This window comes from Protopterus annectens, chromosome 8.part0 (genome assembly GCF_019279795.1).
Source record: "Protopterus annectens isolate FY-2018-M chromosome 8.part0, PAN1.0, whole genome shotgun sequence".
NCBI classification, from domain to species: domain Eukaryota; kingdom Metazoa; phylum Chordata; order Ceratodontiformes; family Protopteridae; genus Protopterus; species Protopterus annectens.
The window spans coordinates 1,265,541,759-1,265,563,541 of record NC_056741.1 but is presented as its reverse complement, the minus strand read 5'-3'; the positions used below and the strand labels follow the sequence as shown (position 1 = coordinate 1,265,563,541).

General features: G+C 37.2%; 1 protein-coding gene across 1 annotated transcript in view; it reads left to right on the top strand.

The window, feature by feature from the left end:
• Positions 1-21,783, top strand: part of MEGF8 (multiple EGF like domains 8) — a 1,779,602-nt gene that overhangs the window by 1,262,723 nt on the left and 495,096 nt on the right. Inside the window, exons 31-32 of the mRNA XM_044079419.1 lie at positions 17,730-17,859; positions 18,057-18,267. Of these exons, the coding sequence (XP_043935354.1) occupies positions 17,730-17,859; positions 18,057-18,267 (341 nt within the window). The remainder of the gene's footprint in view (positions 1-17,729; positions 17,860-18,056; positions 18,268-21,783) is intronic.

The window sequence follows — 21,783 nt, the reverse complement described above, 5'->3', positions numbered from 1 at the left end:
GATAGCTTTCTTCAGGCTAAGAGGAATACAAATCTATCCTTATTTGGACGATTGCCTGATTCTGGCCCAAGGAAAGGACGAACTTCTTCATCATTTACAGTATGTGATAGCAGTGTTAAGATGCCTGGGGTATTCTGTGAACGAAATAAAGTCCAGTCTAGTACCCTCTCAGGACATGTGCTTTCTGGGTGTGAGACTGAATACAGCATCCCAGATGGCCTTTTGACCCCGGACAAACAAAAGAATCTTTCTCTTTACTTCCATCAATTGTCTCGTCAGTCCAGGCTGACTGCTAGGACAGTCCTTCAAGCCTTGGGGTTCATGGCATCTTGTATTCTGGTACTTCCCAATGCCAAACTGCATATGAGGAAGCTACAATGGTATCTCAAAATGTATGGACACAGCACTGCCAAGATATGGACACTGTCATTCAGATAATACCTTGCATTCAAAAGGAATTTTTGTGGTGGGCTCAGGAATGTCACCTAAACAAGGGACTCTCTGTGACCCGGCCAGAGGCGAGTCAGATTCTAACGACAGATGCCTCAGACAAAGCTTGGGGAGCTCATCTAAATGGAAAATGGGTACAAGACACGTGGCCTGCCAGACTTCAACATCTACATATCAACTTGAAGGAGATGTTAGCAGTCCAATTTGCATTAATAGCTTTCAAGGATTTACTTCTTCCAGGGCAGGTGTTGGTTCTAACAGACAACACAACTGTCATGTGGTACATCAACAAGCAAGGGGAACGCATTCTTATCCTCTGTGCAGACAAGCAATGATTTTGTGGGAGACTGCTCTCAGTTTACAGCTAAATCTTCAGGCAAGGTTTCTGCCAGGAGCACAGAACTCCTTAGCGGATGTGTTGAGCAGACAAATTATGGATCCCCACGAGTGGAAATTGGATCCTCATGTATTTCAGAAATTGACAGTGTTATGGGGAACTCCAGACATAGATCTGTTCGCTTCTCCACTAAACTACCAGCTGCCAAAGTTTTGCACAAAAGGTTTCATCCCACAGCCTGGAAAGTGGATGCTCTCTCATTCAATTGGAGCAATCTTCATGTGTATGCCTTTCCACCTCTGCCTCTCCTCCCAAAGGTACTCCTGAAGGTCAGACAGGACAAGCCAAACATGATTTTAATAGCTCCAGATTGGCCTCGACAGCACTGGTACCCATTACTGAGAAGTCTGGTGCGGGAGCCTCCTTGGCCTTTACCTTGATTCCTCACCTGCTGTCTCAGGAGAACAGTCATTTACTCAATGTCAAACTTCACTCTCTACATCTAACAGCCTGGCATATTCTGTTTTAAACCCTGGAGGGTCTCAGCTTCCACAACAAGTTTTGAATGTTATTTTGGAGGCCAGAAGGCCTAGTACAAGGAAAGTGTACGCAGATAAATGGAGGAGATTTTTATTTTGGAGTACAGCAAAGGACTTTGATGTTTCTAAGCCTAATTTAAGTGTGGCTCTTCAATACCTTACTGAGTTACTGGACAAAGGTTTGTCCTTCTCCTCTATTAAGGTTCATGCTGCAGCAATTTCTGCTCACTATGACTGTGACCCACCATTGTTTTCTCATCCTTTGTTTAAGCAATTCCTTAGAGGGGCAAAGAATATAAGACCCCACGTAGAGCTCCTACTCCTGCTTGGGATCTCAATTTTGTGTTGGAGAAACTCACTCTACAACCTTTTGAGCCTGCAGCTACTGCCGAGTTGAAATATTTATCATGGAAGACTGCTTTTTTGTTGGCCATTACCTCTGCGAGAAGGGTTTCTGAATTACAGGCCCTTATGGCGGTTGAGCCTTTCTTAATTTTCCATAAGGATAGGGTATCTTTGCGTACTAATCCTTCCTTTATGCCTAAAGTGGTTTCTAGTGTGGCTTTAAACCAAACTATTCATTTGCCTACTTTTTATGCAAACCCCCAAAATAAAGGGGAAAAGATTGTACACACTTTGGATATACACAGGCAATTGTGATATTATTTGAGCAGAACTAAAGGGTTCAGGCAGTCTCAGCAGTTATTTGTTTCTTTTGCTTTGGGTTCTCAGGGCAAACCTGTTTCAAAACAAACTATTTCTAAGTGGATTGGTTTTTGTATTGCTTTCTGTTATTCCCATCATGGTAAAGAGGTTCCAGCTGGGATTAGGCCTCATTCCACTAGGGCTACTGCCACTTCTACAGCTTTTTTAAGGGGGGTGGCTACTAAAGATATTTTGGAGGCAGCTACTTGGAGTTCAGTGCATACTTTTTCCTCTAAGCATTACCACCTTCCACTTTACTTTAAATCTAGGGCTGGTTTTGCCACTGCAATTTTACAGGGCATTTTGGCAGCTCCTAATGCTTTATAGTTTTGCCATCCTCCCTTACCTCTGCTTTGGGATTCTACCCATATGTAAGGACTGCAGCAATGTGAGATGAAGAACATAGTACAGTTTTGTACCTACCATAAATGTAGATGTTCAAAGATCTACATTGCTGCAGTCCAATTTACCCTCCCTCCTTCCCCTCTGTAGTTAGAGGCGGTGGTGTAGTTTGGGTTGTGAATATTGTAAATATTGTAAATATGATTAGTGCAGGGGTGGTTGGTTGTTTTTTGCTGTCTTTTGGTTTTGGCCTTTCTTTTTAGGGCCTTCTGACATCTGGGGCAAGAAAAGACTGAGGATATGACGTCGGTCATGCGCATTTGTACCCTGACATCCTGATGTCAGTCTTAAGCGCCTTGACCGACGTCAGCCTAATACTTTGGTATTCGGGCCGACCGAGGACAGCGGACTACCCATATGTAAGGACTGCAGCAATGTAGATCTTCGAACATCTACATTTATGGTAGGTACAAAACTGTACTATTCTGTGCCTGGAACCAGTCTCAAGGGATGAGCACAGCAGCACTCAGTTTACCTCAGATTTTACAATACTTAACTGAGATGCTTCACAAGGGCCTGTCTTTTTCCTCCATTAAAATCCACGCCTCAGCCATTTCAGCTCATTATAACACAGAACCTCCCCTCTCCTCTCATCCACTGCTCAAGCAGTTCCTCAGAGGGGCCAAAAATTTGAGACCACCCAGGAGAGTTCCAACCTCAGCCTGGGACCTTAACTTTGTTTTGGAGAAACTCACTCTACCTCCTTTCGAGCCAGCTGCTACTGCGGACTTCAAATTTCTTTCTTGGAAAACCGCTTTCCTTTTAGCAATCACTTCAGCTAGAAGGGTATCTGAATTACAGGCCCTTATGGCAGTGGAGCCTTTCATCATCTTTCATGCAGACAGGGTGTCCCTCAGAACCAATCCATCTTTCATGCCCAAGGTGGTATCCAATGTGGCGCTTAATCAGTCCATTCGTTTGCCAACCTTCTTTCCTAATCCACAGAACAAAGGGGAACGGATACTGCATCCCTTAGATGTACACAGGCAACTTGGATTCTACTTGGACAGGACTAAACCTCAAAGGAAATCTGAACAACTGTTGGTGGCATTTGCTGCAGGGGCAGAGGGGAAGGCTATTTCAAAGCAAACCATTTCTAAATGGATAGGCCATTGCATTAATTTCTGCTATAAGCACCATGGAAAACCTATCCCCCAGGGGATCAGACCTCACTCTACCAGGGCTGCATCTACCTCTACCGCCTTTCTCAGAGGCATCCCTACCAGGGACATCCTAGAAGCTGCTACCTGGAATTCTGTACATACTTTCTCCAAGTATTATCATTTGCCAATTTTCTCTAAATCCAAAGCTGGCTTTGCCACTGCAGTCTTACAGGGCCTTATAGCTGGTCCTAAATTCCTCCTCCCAACCATAGTTTTGGAAATCTACCCAAATGTAATGACTGCAACAGTGAAACACGAAGAACATAGTACAGTTGTGTACACTTACCATAAATGTAGATGTTTGAGTGTATTCACTGTTGTAGTCTTGGTTACCCTCTTTCCAGCCCCCTATCTTCTTTTGGTTGTACGTATACTTTCCTTTACTATGCTTAAAAGCTTTTTAGTGTATTTGCTTTTTTGTTGTAGGTATATCATTGTACTTTTATATTTAATTGCTTCCCATTAGGGGGCACCTGACATCTGGGGCAAGAATATCTGATGTAATGGCATTGGCTGCATGTTTTATACCCCTGACGACCTAATGTCATGGAAGAAGGGACAGCAGCCAATGCAGGACCCAAGACTTTGTTAATCAGGCTGACTGAGGACTACTTGCAAGTAGATAACCCAAATGTAATGACTGCAACAGTGAATACACTCGAAAATCTACATTTATGGTAAGTGTACACAACTGTACTGTATTATACCTTGAGAAATATGTAAATTCTCCGAGTTCCTACTGCTGAATTCACATCTTCCATACCAAATATTTTCCTAAATTTCTTCAGAAATCTACCCTCTTTTACTATATTTTCCCTTTTTGGTTTCCCATACGCATCTTCACTGTTGCAAATCAAGTTCCAGTCCCCATCTGTAAGTAATATTCCCTGCTGAAAGCTGATTATTTCTCCCAAAATTGTCTTAACCTCCATAATAGCAGTTTTTGGTGGAATATAAATACCTGCCAGTGTAACCCTCGTATATATAACAAATCTACCACTATTGTCTTTTTTTCCCAGTTCTATCACTATTGGAGCTCCTATGGCAATTAATGTAATTACTTTCCTTTGTCCCTGATGTTCTGCTAAATATCTGTCCTGAAATTTTCTTTATATCAAATTCACATGCTCATTTATTTCTAGATGTATCTCCTGCAGCATTGCCATAATTCAGTGCTCTTTTCTTTTTGTCTGTATCAGTAAGGCCATTTGGATTTATGTCAGAATATCGAGTTTTTGGAAACCCGAACTTCATATGATTGAGAGCATATGTTCGATTTTCTGAAAATTTGAACAAAACAATAATAAACTACATTTTTGCAGGAAGGGTAAGCCCCATGTGCCCTCCACCCCCCACAAATTATATATACCAACTCGGAGACAAACTACAGTGGGGAAAAGGGTAAATTCCCCGGTCCCCACTGTACCACAATTTCCATGCAAATGCTTTGAGTTTTCAGAAAGTCGAATATGTAGTCTTATAAAAATTCATTCAATCATCTGACATAAACCTAGCCATTTACATGCCAAAATAATACGGATAGTGTAGCCATTATAAGAAGATATTATTCCCACCTATTATACATGAAAGTTTTTTGAATGTGTACTTCCAGCTTTTGTGTTTAATGCACACACTAATGTTTGGCAGGTTGCTGCTTTATGCATTTGGTTCTTGTTATCTCCATTTGAACCTGTCACATTTTTTAAGACTTTGTTTTAATGAAAACCCTCAAACAAAAAAAAATACATTTACAGAACATCCTCGTGACCTGTTAACTTGGAACACACACATAAAATTATGTACATCTTCAAAAAATGAAGTTCAACTCTCCAGTTAGGAGCCATTGTCCCAAATTGACAATTGCACCCACAGGCATTACTTAACTTAAAACTAAGGTTACTCACGCTAAAGCACATGTTACAGCCTGTGCCCCCCTTACACTGATTGGTGTCTGTTCATTTCTTATCCCTCTTCCCCTGTTAGATGTGAAAATGTATGCTTTTGGAAAGCATTCATTTTTAGCATTTAAGAAAAAAGCCTCAAAATGGTCAGCTTCCAAAAGCTCTCAAAAGGCATCAGTTGTACACAAATATTTATTGTATTCAAGTTAAAAGTTAAGCACTTTCATCTGTAACTCATATTTTATCAGAACTCTTTAACTTGCGCTCCTTAACTTATTTGAATATTGAACTAACAAAATCATGATAATAAAAAGCCAATCAAAAAACATATAAATCAACTAAACCATCGCACTTTATTAACTCTTAAAGCACTATAATTTTCACAAAACTGACCTTGAAAGTATTTAACTAGTCTCAAATAAAAAAAAATGCAATTTTAAAATGAATGCATTGAATGTATGTTTATTTAACCTTGGAAGTTTGGTGGCATTAAGTTCCATTCACCAAATCAATTCTTCCTTCACTAACCTGTCTTTCCATATATGAAATTGTGAATCAGTGGAAACCTTCACCACTATAAAAAAAATAAAAAACTTTTTAAAGTTGTTGTTATATAAAGCATTATTCATGTTCTTATTCTTAATATCCAAACAGTGTTCATAAATTCTTTCTCTTATACTCTGTTGTACCTACATAAAAACCATCACAGGACATACAGTGGTACTTCTACTGTTCAGTATTTATCAGTACTGTTGGCACATACCACACTTGGACATCCTACTTGATTTAAACCTACAGTGCACCTTAGAACTCCTGAAATAATGCTTAACTTTTAAGTTGTGTACAATAAATAGTTGTGTACAGCTGATATATATTTTGGGACTTTTTGAGAGGTGACTGTTTTGAGACAGTTTTTGGTTCTTAGTATTTAACGTTGGTCTCAAATGGTTTGTTTGCATTGGTTGTTTTGATTACAAGTTTTATTTTTTCTATGGGATAACTCAGGTCATCTCAAAGCATGTTACATTCTAACAATAATACTACTATGCCAGGAAACTTGACCTTTTTAAAACAAATCAGCGTTTACGTAGTTCGTGAATCACTTGTTCTGGCATTTCTTCTATTACAAAGAGAATTTATGCTGAAATAGTTGGTAATAAGAATTTTCCAGCAGACAGTTTTAACAACCAAGGAAGCCTGATTAATTGTATGGACTGTATTACTCGTGGCATTGAATGTGACGTGTTAACTGAAAACAGACCTTCATTAGACAAATGGCTGTACTTTTAACAACAATATGACATTAACTAAGCAATTGTTTTAAACTAAATTAATTGTAAATTATTGGCCTTAGACAATGCATTTTTTTAGGGAATGTATTTCCAACAAAAGGGTACCAAAGGGTCCTAGACTATGGAAATTTCCTTACAGCATAGATTCTTCATCAGTGTTATATCAAGATTTAATTGATTTGTTTGATCACACAGGAATGTAAATTATGGAATTGTTAATTAGACAGAGCACTTATAAAATGGTTGAACTTTTACAAGAGATTAACAATTTAGATGGTACTATCACTAAAGACCTGTTATTTAGTAGTTATGAAGTTAAATATGATGATATTTCTGTAAAGGTAGATTCTGTTTTTAAAAATATACATGAATGCAGTCTCCTGAGAGGCTAGGACAAGTATGAGAACAAACTGGCATATAGCCTACATTCAGTTATTCAATTAAGGTAGCTCCAAATTAGTTCCTAAGGAGCATCTACTAAAAGAACATGCACATCAAAACATCAGCATTCTTAACAATTCCAGCTCCAGTAATTTTTTAGATCATCCCCTCCAAGGAGATCCAAACAGCGGTTGACCAACAAGAATCATCAGACGAAGAGACAACACTCCAAGCACTTTCAATATCCACCTCAGTTGCAGAACAACTCTTGCAGAAGGGTGCAGAATTAGGAACAATATTAAGTTGGAGGGAATTTCAGCACCCAACCGTGTTTATTTACTAAGGAGGACTTTGCGATTTACAATGTTTCAGATTTTCACGTTGAACAGGTACATTTTAATTATTTAAAAGAGGTTTTACATTTATCTAACCTCTAAATTTCTAGATTTGAAAATATTTGCTCTTAAGTTAAATCTTCCTTCAAGTCTTTTTTTTTTTCTGGTAAGAATGATTTTATACACTGAAATCTAATTTCAAGAGGTCAAGCTATTTTAATCCACTGCTTCATCCTGCAATTCAGACTTTTGAAACGGCTTGTGAATATAACATTACAGACTATTGTTAAGTTTAAGAAGAAAAAAAATACTATAATCTTTCTAATCAAGAAATAACTGTGTTAACAAGTCTATCCGAGGATAGAAGATATAGATTTATGAGACCAGATAAAGGAGGTGATATGATTATAATGGACAGTTTTATTCTTCCAAAATGCTTTCAATGTTAAGTTATAGCAGGTTTTACACTAGTGTATCTATCAATGACAGCCATATAAGATTTGCTTATATTAAGGCTGTATTACAAGCTTTACTGTTACAGCAAGTAATTTCATCACAATTATTTCACTTTTTAAATGTTGAGGCTCCTGTCATACCTGTAATATTTGACCTTCCTAAACTTCATTCTAATTTAAACAATACTCCATTTAGGCCAGTTGTTTCAGTAGAACAGTCCATTACTGAGCCCTTAGCAATATTCATAGATCAGACAGTTAAACAAGTTTTACAGTTGCATTCTTACTTACCCAAAGATTCTTGTCACTTTCTCAAAGCAAAGCCAGTGCCCCTTTTTCAGACGAATGTATATTTGTCACCGCTGATATACAAAGTTTATACACTGTTATACCTAATGATGTAGGTATGCAGTGGTTTACTGAAGCAGTGAGTGAGTATTCACATTTATCTAGTAAAGACATTAATTTGGTTGAGTCACTCATGTATTTGTCTTTGTGAAATTTTTATTCTTTGAAGGAGAATTTTTTTAAATGACATAATAGCATAGTTTATGCTGTGGGGAGGTACTGATGTTGACTTGGTAAAATTTTTTGAAGACATTAATATGACTACAGATTTTTTAAATCTTACTTATGTGACATCCTGAAATTAAATTCATTATTTAGATAAGTTATGAAAAGACATGGATATTTAACTCATTAACTCGAAGTACCGTCACATGGCACCTCCATGCTTAAACCCGAGTGCTCTCTGAGGCGCTACAAATTGTATGGTGTTAGAACCGAGTGCCTTCCGCAAGCGCAAGTTACTTTACATTTGTATTTCAGCTCCACTGTTAAAAAATAAGTTGAAAAAGTACCTGAACTTTGTCTGTTACCTTCTCAACTTATCTTTCGTTTTGGAGTTGCCAGGTGCTCATATTTGAATTTTTTGAGAAAATCTGTTTGCCATGTGGGATCACAGCAAGATGATTCTGTATGCATTTATTCTGTCATTTACTCCTGTCCAGCTGTATGGTTTGTCTTCTTGATGCCTTCTTTGTTAGACAAAAAAAAACAAAAAAATCCCCTTTTCCCTCAGTCAACAACACAGCTGCTGTCATTCAGTGCCTTGACCGTCAGCATAGCACGTGTACAGATATTAAAAAAAAATAAAATGTAGTTCCATTTTTCAAATGTAGTTCTTTACTACATTTCCCACGTGGGTGTGTTCCAGCGTTTTGTAACCCAGAAGACAGTTATAGCATGTCTATAATGGCTTCTTATGCAAGGTGTTACAGTAGTGTTAAAAATGGCATAGGATTTTATAAACCTAGATTGAGTGCTACATTTTGAAAGCCAAACTGCATCAGAGATTTGTCAGCTCTGACATGTTTTTCCTGCAGATCTGAGTGGTTCAAGTGCAGTTTGTAAAATTAGTGTGTTTTATTTCATCCACCCAGCTGGTGTGGTTTGTGATTTGTTTTTTAAAATGTGGTTCTCAACTACTGTTCTTGTGGAGTAGAGCTGGTGGTCTAAAGTTTCTAACAACTGAAAAAAAAAAAACACTTTTATGTCTGCATGTGTGTGAATGAATGTGTGAAAGTAGAAGAGACTGTGTGAGAGATCAAGAGAGAGGGAGAACAATCTTGTGTGAGTGAATGTGTTTATGTAAGCAGAAAAGAATGTGTGTATAAGAGATCGAGACAGAGCGATCTTGTGTGAGTGAATGTGTGTTTGAAAGCAGAAGAGTCTGTGTAAGAGATTGTAAGAGTGACAGCCTGAAACTGAAATGCAGGTAATTTAGTAACTTCAGTCCTATTTAGAGTAGTAGCACAATAATGTGGGAGACTATTTGCAACAGTATTTACAAATATCTCCAATGTTTTTTGAGTAAAGTACATGGTTCTGTGTAATGAAAACCACCATGATGTTCTGTTTAGTAAATAACTCTTTATTTCAGTGGCACAAAGTGCTACAAATCTTCTTTGCTTCTTGATTCTATTTGGTTCATTTGGTACAGTGTATGTGTTCAGTCCACACAGCTCCCAGTGTACCATTCAAAACAATGAGTATAGGAAGACTGAAGATGATGCTTTGTTATTCAACACATTAAGTTTGTGAGGTCCAAGCTATGGTATATATGCAGTTCAGAAGACAATCCATTTAGCCAAAGAAAATGCTTTAGGACTTATGGTAATTCAGATTTGATGTTGAAGATGCGGTTAAATCGTTGAAAAAAAATCCCAAGTATTTATAGTCATCATTTAAAAAATGAATGAATAATGCATAGTTCTGCTTTTTACATTACTTTAAAATGGAAAAATATAGTTTTTTTTTTTCAAGCCCTTTATTGAGTTATTACTTGTGACAGGCAAATTTACATTCATATAAAAGTAATCAAACTGCATTAACATAACAAACATTATACTTCACGTGTTGCTATATGTCATATAACCTAAGCAGTGTTACATAAATGATTCAGTTCTTGCCTTTTTAAACAAGAAACATCTTTATTAAACCATCACTTCCTGCATAGGCAATCATACATATATATAAATGAAAACAAACTATACCAATGCAATCTTAGTTGGAAGCATTTTACATCACAAACCATACTGACACATTCCCAGTTGCAAACATTATACATCACTCATAATCTGCCCAATTTTTCTCACTCAAACATTACATAGCTCATTTAAGTCATGCTACCTTTTAAACCTCATTCCTCCATTGTATGTATTGTTTCCACAGTTTCCATTTTTTTCCTATGTAGTTTGCTCCTACCCCTTTCTAAAGATCTCACTTCCAGTTGCTTTATCTCTGTTGCTATATTCACTACTTCCAGTGTAGTTGGTTTAGATTTTGATTTCCGTTTTCTAGTAATTGCTTTTTTGGTAGCCACCATTATTAGACAGAAAAAATATAGTTTAGACACAATGTATATATTAGCATGCATTTCCTAGTGACAAGTATTTGCTTACAGATTATATATCTGGTAAAAAAATATGCTCTGAATATGCATATTTAATAAAACAACAAAACAGAAAGAAAGGAGGCAGAGAGAAAGAAAGAAGGCATGTGTACATGGAGTGAAATATATATAATAGAGGAAGAATTAATGCATTTGAATTGATGACTGCAGAGACTATACTGGGAGAATAGTATTAAAAACATTTGAGGGACTAGAATAGGACTGAAAACTGGATGCTGTCATCATGTACAAATTTTGTTAGTTATGGGATACATCTGAATAGTGGAACAATATGCACTGTGTATCTACTTAATAGTTTAAATTAGGCAGTCAGCTACACACACACACACACATACATACATACATTTGCAGTCACCCCACCCCACTCCAAACACGTGTATCATACAGATACTTACATATACAGAGTCACAATGGAAAAAAGAGAGTTGGCTGCTGCTACTTTCCATCAAAAAATAGAGCCTACTGAAACATTATGATCCTGCCTATTAATAGCACTGCTCACATGCAAAGTATATAGGTTATTAACTGAAAAACAAAAGAATGTAGAAAGTCACATTAAAAAGGAGGGCAATGTATCCTAAATGTAATATACTAAGAAGAACAGCCTTACATTTCAGGAGTAAGGGACCAAAAAATAAATGCTTGGAAATTTTTTTTAAGTGTTACATTTTGGATGTAAAATGCTTCCTCTAACACCATTTACATACACTACAGCAAGTCTGAAACATTAGGCGGAGGAACTATTTTACATCAAAAATATGTAAAACAATAATATAATAAAAAAATAAGCAAGAAAACACAACAATTTTACAGACGGACCATTCTCTAAATGCAATAATGCCGTCCAGGGTGTTTGGTATTGTGTGTTATTGTGTAGCCTGCAGTGTTGGGCCTCAGAACACCCCTGAGTGGGCATTATTTGCACATTAACACATCTTGTTGGGCATTATTGTTTGCGTAAATTACATTAGAGAATGGGCTACCTGTAGATCAGTATTCTGATTGGAAAACAAATGTTCTCCAGCAGGGTGTAAATGTACAGTTAATGCGTGCTGAAAAACGAGTCTGCTGCTTCATGGCAGCATACTAAGCCGTGGAATTCAGACTGAAAGTGACCGAACAGTCACCATTATTTTATGCTCCCTAAGCAGTGCTTTTGATGTTTAGTGAGTGTAAAATAAAAAAGAAAATTATTAAAAACTAAAAATAGAAACGCTTAGTGAGTGTAAAAATAAATGAGACAGACAAATGTGTGTGCGCATTTGTGTAGCAGCAGTGAACGGAAGGGCTTTATGGAGATGTATGGTGCTACTGATTTTATACTAATTTGTAGCATTGATCAACCAGATATTTTGGAGAATATTTTTTCCTTTATCACTTATGTGTCCTATTTGAATCAGAGGAATGGTTCCGTGAGGTAAATGCCATTATTACTTTTGCACTAATTCTACATGGATCAACCAGATAGTTTAGATATTTCTGAGCTTGTGTGCCAATGGTATGGGTCAGAGAGATAAATGTTATTATTTTTATACTAATTCTGGCACGGAGCAGCCATATATTTTGGACAGTATTTCTGGCTTATCTAGAATTTAGGTAAAAGGAATGGCTCGGTAATATGTTATACTACTACTACTGAGAGATGGTAATGAGTCAGTCTTACTTTACACCTGCTCCAGGAATGTAATGAATGTCTGCTCAACAGGGTACAGCAATTATCACCTTTGTCTGAGCATGCGGAACCTTGCAGTAATGAAATGCACGTTATTAATTTACCATATGTGCAGTTACAGTATAACACTGAATCGTCACTTGTGACTAGTGACAGTGGATAGAAAGCAAACGTGACCAGGTAGGACCACTGTGGTAAGGAAAACTCTATTAAATTTTATGAAAACCTGTTTCACTACTTACAGCACAGTAAAAGAACTGCAGTTGTATGCTATACATATATGTACAGATGTTACATGTCATGACTCAGTTTATGAAAATTATGTAATTTTCATATTTTGTTGAATAAGTCTGCTAGGGAACTTGTCAACATGCCGAATATAACCTCATTTTTAATATAGTAAAATAACTATCTGTATACTGTACACATGTACAAAAATCATAGTTTGTTTATGACTTAGGTTATGAAATTTATTATATGTTGTTTTTCATATTTTGGTAAACAACTGTGGTGGAGAACATTCAACATGCTGAGTAAGACCTCATTTTGAAGACATCATTATTACTTATAAGGTGGTAAAAGAACTGTATCGGTATGCTGTACATGTGTACAGATATCACAGTTTATGATTTGGGTTATGAAACTTATATTTCTTTTTCATATTTTGGTGAATAACTGTGGTAGGGAACATGCCAACTTGCTGAGTAAGACCTCATTTTGAAGGCAGTATTAGCACTTACAAAATTGTAAAAGAACTGTGTATGCTGTACACATGTACAGATGTCACAGTTTGACTTAGGTTATGAAAATTATGATATTTTTTCATATTTTGGTTAACTTTGCTGGGGAACATGTCAACATTCTACATAAGACCTCATTTTGAAGACAGTAACTGTACTTACAACATGGTAAAGAACTATCTGTATGATATACATGTACAGATATCACAGTTTATGAATTAGGTTATGAAATTTAAGATATTTTTTCATATTTTGGTAAATGATTCTGCTAGGAAAAACGGCAAGGTGATAAGTGAGATATCCTTTAGAAGCCACTATCAAATGTACAGTTTCATGTAATAATATGAATTGAGTATCGTACATGGACAGATTTTAGTTTGTTTGCATGTAGGATTTTGAAAATTAATATATTTCCCATATTTCTGTGAATTTGCGTGCAAGGAAGTAAGGCAATGTCAGGGGTGAAGTGTAATATTCATAGCACAACAAACAAATAGCAATTTCTGCAAAAAAATAATGCTCATCTATGACAAAGTACAGAAATCAAATACTTGGCTGTATATAAATTAGGATATTTCTCATTATTATGCCCATATATTTGCAAAAGAACATGGTGACGACACGTATGCTGGATCATTTTGAAGCTGACATTGAACCACACAACTTGTACACTGATATGTAGTCTCTGTTACAGGTGATGAGATATTATGCTTTGTCAGAGTATGAGAAATATAATAATCATATTTCTGTGATTATCTCAGTAAAGGAGCATCACACAGTAATGGTTAAGGTATTTTAAAGCTGACATCCACACAAATTAATTACAAATTACATGAGTCTACATGGTACATTCACCAAAATATTGTGATTTGTTTTACCAAAAAGGTAAAAAAATATGCATAACATCAGCATTCCTTGGAAAATATTTAATTACTTAGATTCACACTACCAACTTTTATACCGTTGGAAAGATCAGTGTCTACTGAACAACTTTCAAATTTACATTTTTAGGTACGGCAGTAGCGTTGTTACCTCACAGTAAGAGGTTCTCCCGTTCGATTATCGGCTTGGCTTGGGTGTGCCTTCTGTGTGGAGTCTGCATGTCCTCCCCATGGTTGGGTAGCATTCGAAAGACATGCGTGCATAAATGGGCGTGTTTTTGTTGAAGGTTGGTCATCAGTCTGGCACCTCGGCGTTTCGTAACAATCTACTGCCAATCATTAGCAGACCGGAGTTCCACTGTGGTGACCCCTTACGGGGAAAAGCCGAAAGACACAACAACAAAAAAAGTCTAGCTCTTAGAGTAATGAACCTTTTTTTTTCTATATGGTATTAGAAATGGATTATCTGAAAAAGAGCTCAGGCCCCGCACTATTGTTCCTATGGTGGAAGTAAGCAGTCAGCATTTTCTGAACTAACTTGGAATGAATGAGTTAAGGGTATCAATACACTATATTCTGTCAATCTACATCTTCTAATGCATTTTTACATTGAGAAAGTTATCAAAAATGGTTAATTAAAGGACAAATGATGAGGTTATCTTGTATCATTTCTTTGGATCAATTATTTATGATGGAATTATTTATTCATTTATTTATGTTTACCGGAAAAGTCCGACTTGGAATGAAGCCATTTTTCTGCAGAGGCCCAGAGAGAAATGCTCCAGACACATGTCTTTGTAACTTTGCAATTAAATGTTTTAAAATATGTATTTTTTTAATAGAGGATATTCTGTGGATTTAGAGGGAGGAATGCCACCTACGAATCTATTTTTAAATGTAGTGAACATGCATTTTTGGGTAACAGCAAAAAGGAGATCACAGCGTAGCTTTTATTACCCAATTCAGTAGCGATGCTTATAATATATGTAGGATGGTGAAGAATAATTAGCACAATTTACCAGTATTCTTTGAATTTTGCTGTAGTTTTATGCTTGTGTTATGTGTTTGAGTCTTAACTTTTTAGCCCAAAGTATGGCTTCAGATCTGGCAATCCTAAACCACCTTGTTCTGTGGGGAGACACCATTTGTCCCACTTAACTCTTGCCCTCATTCCCTTCCAAATAAATTTCTTCAGTTCTTTATTAATTATTGTCCACAGCTTCTCCTATGATTGAAAAAAATTGCCTGACCTGTGTTTGATATTGGAGACTAGAAATATTTCACTACTTGCAAATCACTATCTATATCCATAGTCAAGAGCTTCCAACTTTCCAGTTGTATTCTTTTTCATTATTTGCTTAGATGCTCTAATATAATTCTTTTTAATCCAAACACCTAAATACTGTATCCTGTTAAACATGAGCATTGATGAACAATTTGTGTATGGGAACATAGTTTAATGCTATACCTTTTGCTTCATCTTCATGTTTTGTATATGCTGAAAAAATTTAAACTAGCTCCTAAAGTGTTCTATAACAATGAAATATCATTTTTTAAATTTGCCAAGTACATAATATCTGCAAGTAAAACTAATTGATTTTGAGAACCTTACCAGTTGTACCCTTTGCGAGTCTCATATTTTCTTTACCAGTGGTTCTGTGCAGATGAAGAATAACAAAGTGGAAAATAGGATACACCTACCTGGTTCCTCTGTTCAAACACAGTGTGCTAAAGAGGAACCCTCCCACCTTGATTTTTGCCTCTATCTTTTCTTAGCTGCTATCGACAAAAACACTTTGATCATGGTTCTGAATTGAAAGAAGTTGGGTTTAAAGGGTCTTTGCCCACTATGGGTAAAACAACCATGACAGTTTTTTTCCAAGTTGATGGTACTGTTACATCATTTTAAAATATTAAATAAAACATCCCAGATCTTTATCACTTTCATCCTGACATACTTCCACAGGAATACCGTATGTTTCTGAAGATGTCCCTGTTGATTGATTATACATCACAATTTTTATCTCATTCCCTTGCATCTTAGCTATTAGTTCTTGATCATCATCTTCTTCTAACCTTGGCATATTTAAGTCTTCGATAAATATTTCCATTTGTGTCTTGTTCTTGGTTTTCCACTTCGTCTGTTCTGTACAAATTTTCATAGAATTTCCAAAATATCTTTCAACTCATTTACATTATGCTTCAGTTTAGGTAGACTGTATGGCTGCTCATCAACATTTCTTCAGGAAGGGAAGGGCTGGCAGTATCTATATAAAACCTATCCAAGTAGATCGATTCTTAGGTTATCCCGTTGTGGCCACTTGGTCCTTGGTGTGCTTATTTCCCAGACATTATTCCAAAGTGGCTCCCTAACTCTTGACTTCCTTCAGTATGTCTGTACTTCAGCACTTGGCCTTCTGATCCTTGGCTCTGGACTTTTCTCCCAGTCCTTAATCCCCGATGGATTTATTGCCTTGACTTCAACTCAGTTATTTATCCATCAAGAATGATCTCTGATCTTAGATATAGCAAAATATTTGTACGATATCAGTTATCTGTGAAGTGTCCCTTTTTGATGAGTGACATATCTTGCTGCCACCCCCTGTGTAGTTGCCAAATATCTTGCTGCCACCCCCTGTGCTAGCCTCATTTGTTGGAATTTCCTATTAGTCTTGACACAGTACATTGTGTTTTGTCTTTGGTTTTCAGGAAGTGTGCTGACTTGGTGGTTGGTGGTGAACTGGTTAGCTTAGTGGGCATGATTTTGTAGTCTGCTCTTGACATGCACTGCAGTGCAGTGACCTCATGTGTCTTTGAGTGTGGGAGTTTCGGAGGGAAAATGTGCAGAGTTATGACTAGAAGAGAAGGTTTACCTGCTGATTTCACTTGATAACTCCTCTGCATTTAATTGGCCTATTTATTCCTGCCTTTGAAACCTTATTCAGCACATCTGCATGCTTGGCAGCAAGAGTCTGGTGGTAGGGAGCAGGCCAGCTTGCTGGTTCTGTGGGTGGCTTACCCTTTTCCAGAGCAGGATATCTCCCTTCCCTTTAGAGGCTCACTAAGCTCCACTGCATGCTGCCTTCCTAGAGAAGCATGCCTCCATGTTTAGAATCCCATTAGCTTGTTTGTCTGCAGTAAGGCAGCGTATGCTTGCTACCTAGGTCTGTACTCCACAGGTGTGTAACAGTCCTCCCACTATGTGTCATCCAAGTGGCAAGTCAGTGCCACCAGATAATGCCAGTTGTTGATCTGTCAAGGATCTCCTCGTAGACTGTTTGACTTGGTAAGAATGTATTTGTTTGTTTGAATGAATATTTGTGAGAGATTTATGGGAGAATCATTATCTGTAAGACTGACAGTACTGGACATTAATAATATTGAGAACTTTGGTAATCTTTTATTTAAGACAGTAACTTTCTGATGTTTTCTTGCCAGATGAATGTGTGTATACTTTGTGGATCAGTAAATTATTCACATTAATTGTAGAATGTTTCTTTAGGAATGGCTGTGTAGTGGGAAAGTCATCCTGTTTTCCAATGCCGAGATCAGCAGATGAGTGCAGAAGGCTGAAGACCTGCAGTGAATGTCTTGCTAGACACCCTAAAATTGTGGGCATCACCCCAAGACCAGTGAGCAATGGTTTCTGTTATTGTATACAGTTTAATTATATTGCATGCATTCTCTAGATTGAAATATTTGCAGACATGTACTGTTTAATTTCATTTTTTTAATTTCCCGTGGAAGTTGTAGTGGTACGGGAGCAGCAGTGAAGTTCTTTAAGTGACACTTAAAACTGCAGTAACATCTTCATGCTTTACTCGTGCAGCTGACTTCCCAGTGTAAGTGGTGCACCAACTGTCCTGAGGGCGCCTGTATAGGCAGTGAAGGCAGCTGTACTTTGGAGAATGACTGTCGCATTAACCAGCGTGAAATTTTTGTGGCTAGTAACTGCTCTGAGATATCCTGTGAGGCGTCTGACTGCCCCAAGTGTACAACATCTGGAAAATGCATGTGGACCCGCCAGTTCAAACGTACAGGTAGGCTTTGCAGCTTAGGAGATGTTTGTTTTTGTCAATTCATGATTTTTTCCCCTTTTTTTTTCTTCACAATGATGCAGATAGTATGCTGTTTGCTAACAGATTGCCATTTGTACTTCAGGTATTGTTTATAAAACAATAAGCATTTTCTTTTGTTAACTTTCATTGTTTCTTGTAATTTTTAGATACTCAGTGGCTCGACTTATATTTTTATATTTGATTACTTTGGGTCAGAACTCTGTGGAGTTTGTCCCCATATCAGGCAAGATGCATTCATACTCCTAAGATTATTTACCTATTAATAGCTTGTTATGGAGCACCACCTTTATCCTTTATAACCACATAAAGACACCCCAGAGTTCTATATGAACTCCCTATTAGCAAAACTCCATTATTTTGAATTACTTTAACTACTCTTCAGTAAATTAGTCTCCTATTTCTCCAATGTAGGATATGTCAAAACATTTTTAGAGCTTATAAACAAAAACTCATTTAAGCAGATTGTAAACAAATTTGCTAAGAGGTCACAGCATTCTTGACCTAATTTTTCAAATATGGAAGGCTCTTGCACTCCTCCTCTGGTACCTCCATCCCCAGCGAATTCTGACCACATTCTTGTGGCCTTTTACTTTAAACTCCCAAAAGCTCGTACTGCAAACCCAACCGAATTTAAGGATGATAAACATGCTTATCTCACCCCACTTTATGATGAAATATCAAAATTCATTCTTGACTGCCACCACCACTGACCTTTATACAGCAGCAAACTTCAGTAAGGAATTATACACTCTCAGAAAAAAATGAACAGAGATAGCAGTCTGTACACAGAGCCAAGTATCATGGGGTGTTCAAAAATAAAATAAACTGGTGGGTCCACTACCATCATAAGTAAACTCCTTAAGTTACAGAGCAAATCCAAAACCCCTCTTCTCAAGGAAAACGTGAAAATCACCCCCAAAAAAAAAATATATATATATATATATATATATATATATATATATATATATATATATATATATATATATATATATATATATATATATATATACATATATCAGATCCACTAAAGGAGTCCATGAACTGGTCTCTAAAGATGTGTGTGTGTGTATCCTTTGGCTAAATTTGTACACTAAGAAACAATACCCTACGTTGTCCTGAACTTATTCATAATGACACCACTTTTTGTAACCCAGTAAACATTGTTAAATATCCTTGCTAACAAGTTTGATATCAGCTGCACCAGTGAAGCTTCTATCCAAAACCTTGAAGTACTTGAATCCCTTACTACCCCAAATATATCTAAACAAAATCATTTTCTGAAAGTACTAATAAAGATTAAAAATACTTCCTCCACAGGACCTGACAAGGTACCTGGTTGCTTAATTAATAGTTTTAAACATGCCCCTTCGGACTCGCACCTTAAACTTGTTAATGTAACCTTTGCTACTGCTTTCATCCCTGATCTGTGGCACACTGCAGTGGAGATGCCCCTGTCTAAGGGCAACCTTATAACTGACCCACAATATTGCAAACCTATCCGTCTTACAAGCCTCAAAGCCATGGAACATATAACTGACCTCGTAAACTAATCTCAACAGTATTATTTGACTGGATCCCAACAATATGGCTTTGAGAAGTGTAAATCCTGTCTATTGATTCTGGTAAACTTCTTCAGAAGGGTTACAGAGGCTGTAGGCAGTGGTCATTTGGTGCACACAAAGTATTTTCACCTGGCCAAGGTCTTCATCATCATCCCCCTTGCTGTTGTCATATAGAAGAGAACTACTTTAAAAAAGACCTATATGTGGTAAGATGGATAGCAAGCTAGCTGAAAGACATAACCTGCACAACACATGTTGCAAGCACATCATCAGAAAGTATGCAGGCATCCAGCTGTGTTCTTTGGGGTTCAGAGCTGGGGCCTCTTCTTTTTGGCTTTTACTTCTCAGATCTCCAAGCAGAAAAACAAGACCTCTGGTTAACTAAGTTTGCAGATGACTGTAAACTGAGGATTGCTAACTCACCATCTGACACTCAAATCTTCCAGAACACACTCTCCCTACTAAACTTGTGTTGTACCAAAATAGGTTCAAACTTAATGTTAAAACATGGTATCATAACTTTCGATAGACAGCCCTTCACATTATCATACAATGCACCTCTACAAAATGAAAATGTAGTTAAGGACCTAGAAACTTGAGTTGCTAATTCTCGTACTGTCTTTTGAGCATCATTTATCAGTCATTGTCAGGAAGTCCTTTTATTCAGTACAGCTAATTGTCAAAAGAATATCATCAAAGTCTAAAGAGGTAATCACTCCTTTATACTCATCATTGATCAGACCAGTTATCAAGTACACAGTCTGTTTGCTTTGGGGTATATCTCACTAATGATTTCAACCAGTATACCCCAAAATTTCACGTTTTCATTTTCTTAAGCTATTGAGAGAAGGCTGGAAGCTCTCCTCATTTATTTAGTGTCTTCATACTTTTGAGGAGAGATTTCTATCCTGCTTAGCATGCCATTAGAGAGCTAGTTGTCCTGGCCTCCTGTATCTTCATAAGTTTAATGGTACAAATAGTAGAACCAGGCACCTAAATCTTCACCAACATATAAATAAGATATGGTGGAGAGCCAGGCCTATACTCCAGTACCTCCCTAACCTTTGGAATAAACTTCCCCTTTATGTTAAGCAGTTTGACTCACTACCTTGGTGTAAATGTAACCTAGATGATTGCATTGGTCTGTGCAAATTTACTGGTATGGCCCTACTGGAGAAAGGAGGTGTGGCCTGAGGGGGAGAGTAAAGGCAAGGCTTAAATGGTTATAAGACTCAGTAGCCTTGGAATATCTATGAATCTATTCTGGTATTAACACTGTTTTGTGCTTATGAGTAAGAGGCTGACTCTTCCCTGAAATACCATATTTCAGTTAAGATGTTAAACCATGGTCCAGTTGCACAATTTTGTGGAAGTTCATTTGGATATTAAATGTCTCACAGACACATTTCAACAGATTGTGATGTGGTCAAGTTTTCCCTACTGACTAAATTCTGCAAGGAGTTGCCTCTGAAAAAAGAGCAGTAACCTTAGTGGGATTGACTCAAACAGCATAATTTAGTATGGCAGCTTGCAAGCATTATAATTGCTGTTATAATAGCCTGAGTAAAAAGTTAAAAGATGTAACACCGATAAGATCTTACCCCTTTTCAGTCACACAGGAGTTGTGACTGTGTAACACAGTAATATGTAATCCCAGTTACCAGGTTACTGACACGACACAACATGTCATCCCACAGTGCCAGTGCAAAGAGTTTTGAGCATGAGCTGCATTCACTGGAAGGTTTATTAAGGAGGGAAGGGAGTGATCATCTGCAAGGGGGTCGCCTTTCCCTTGGAAGGAGAGATCCAGTTGTTTTTTGAGAAATTTCTGTGGAGGGCAGACTGAAATCAGTTTCCTATTCTTAGTGGCAGCATGGTGATTTCACTGCCTATATTCCTTCCCAGAGGCTGAATA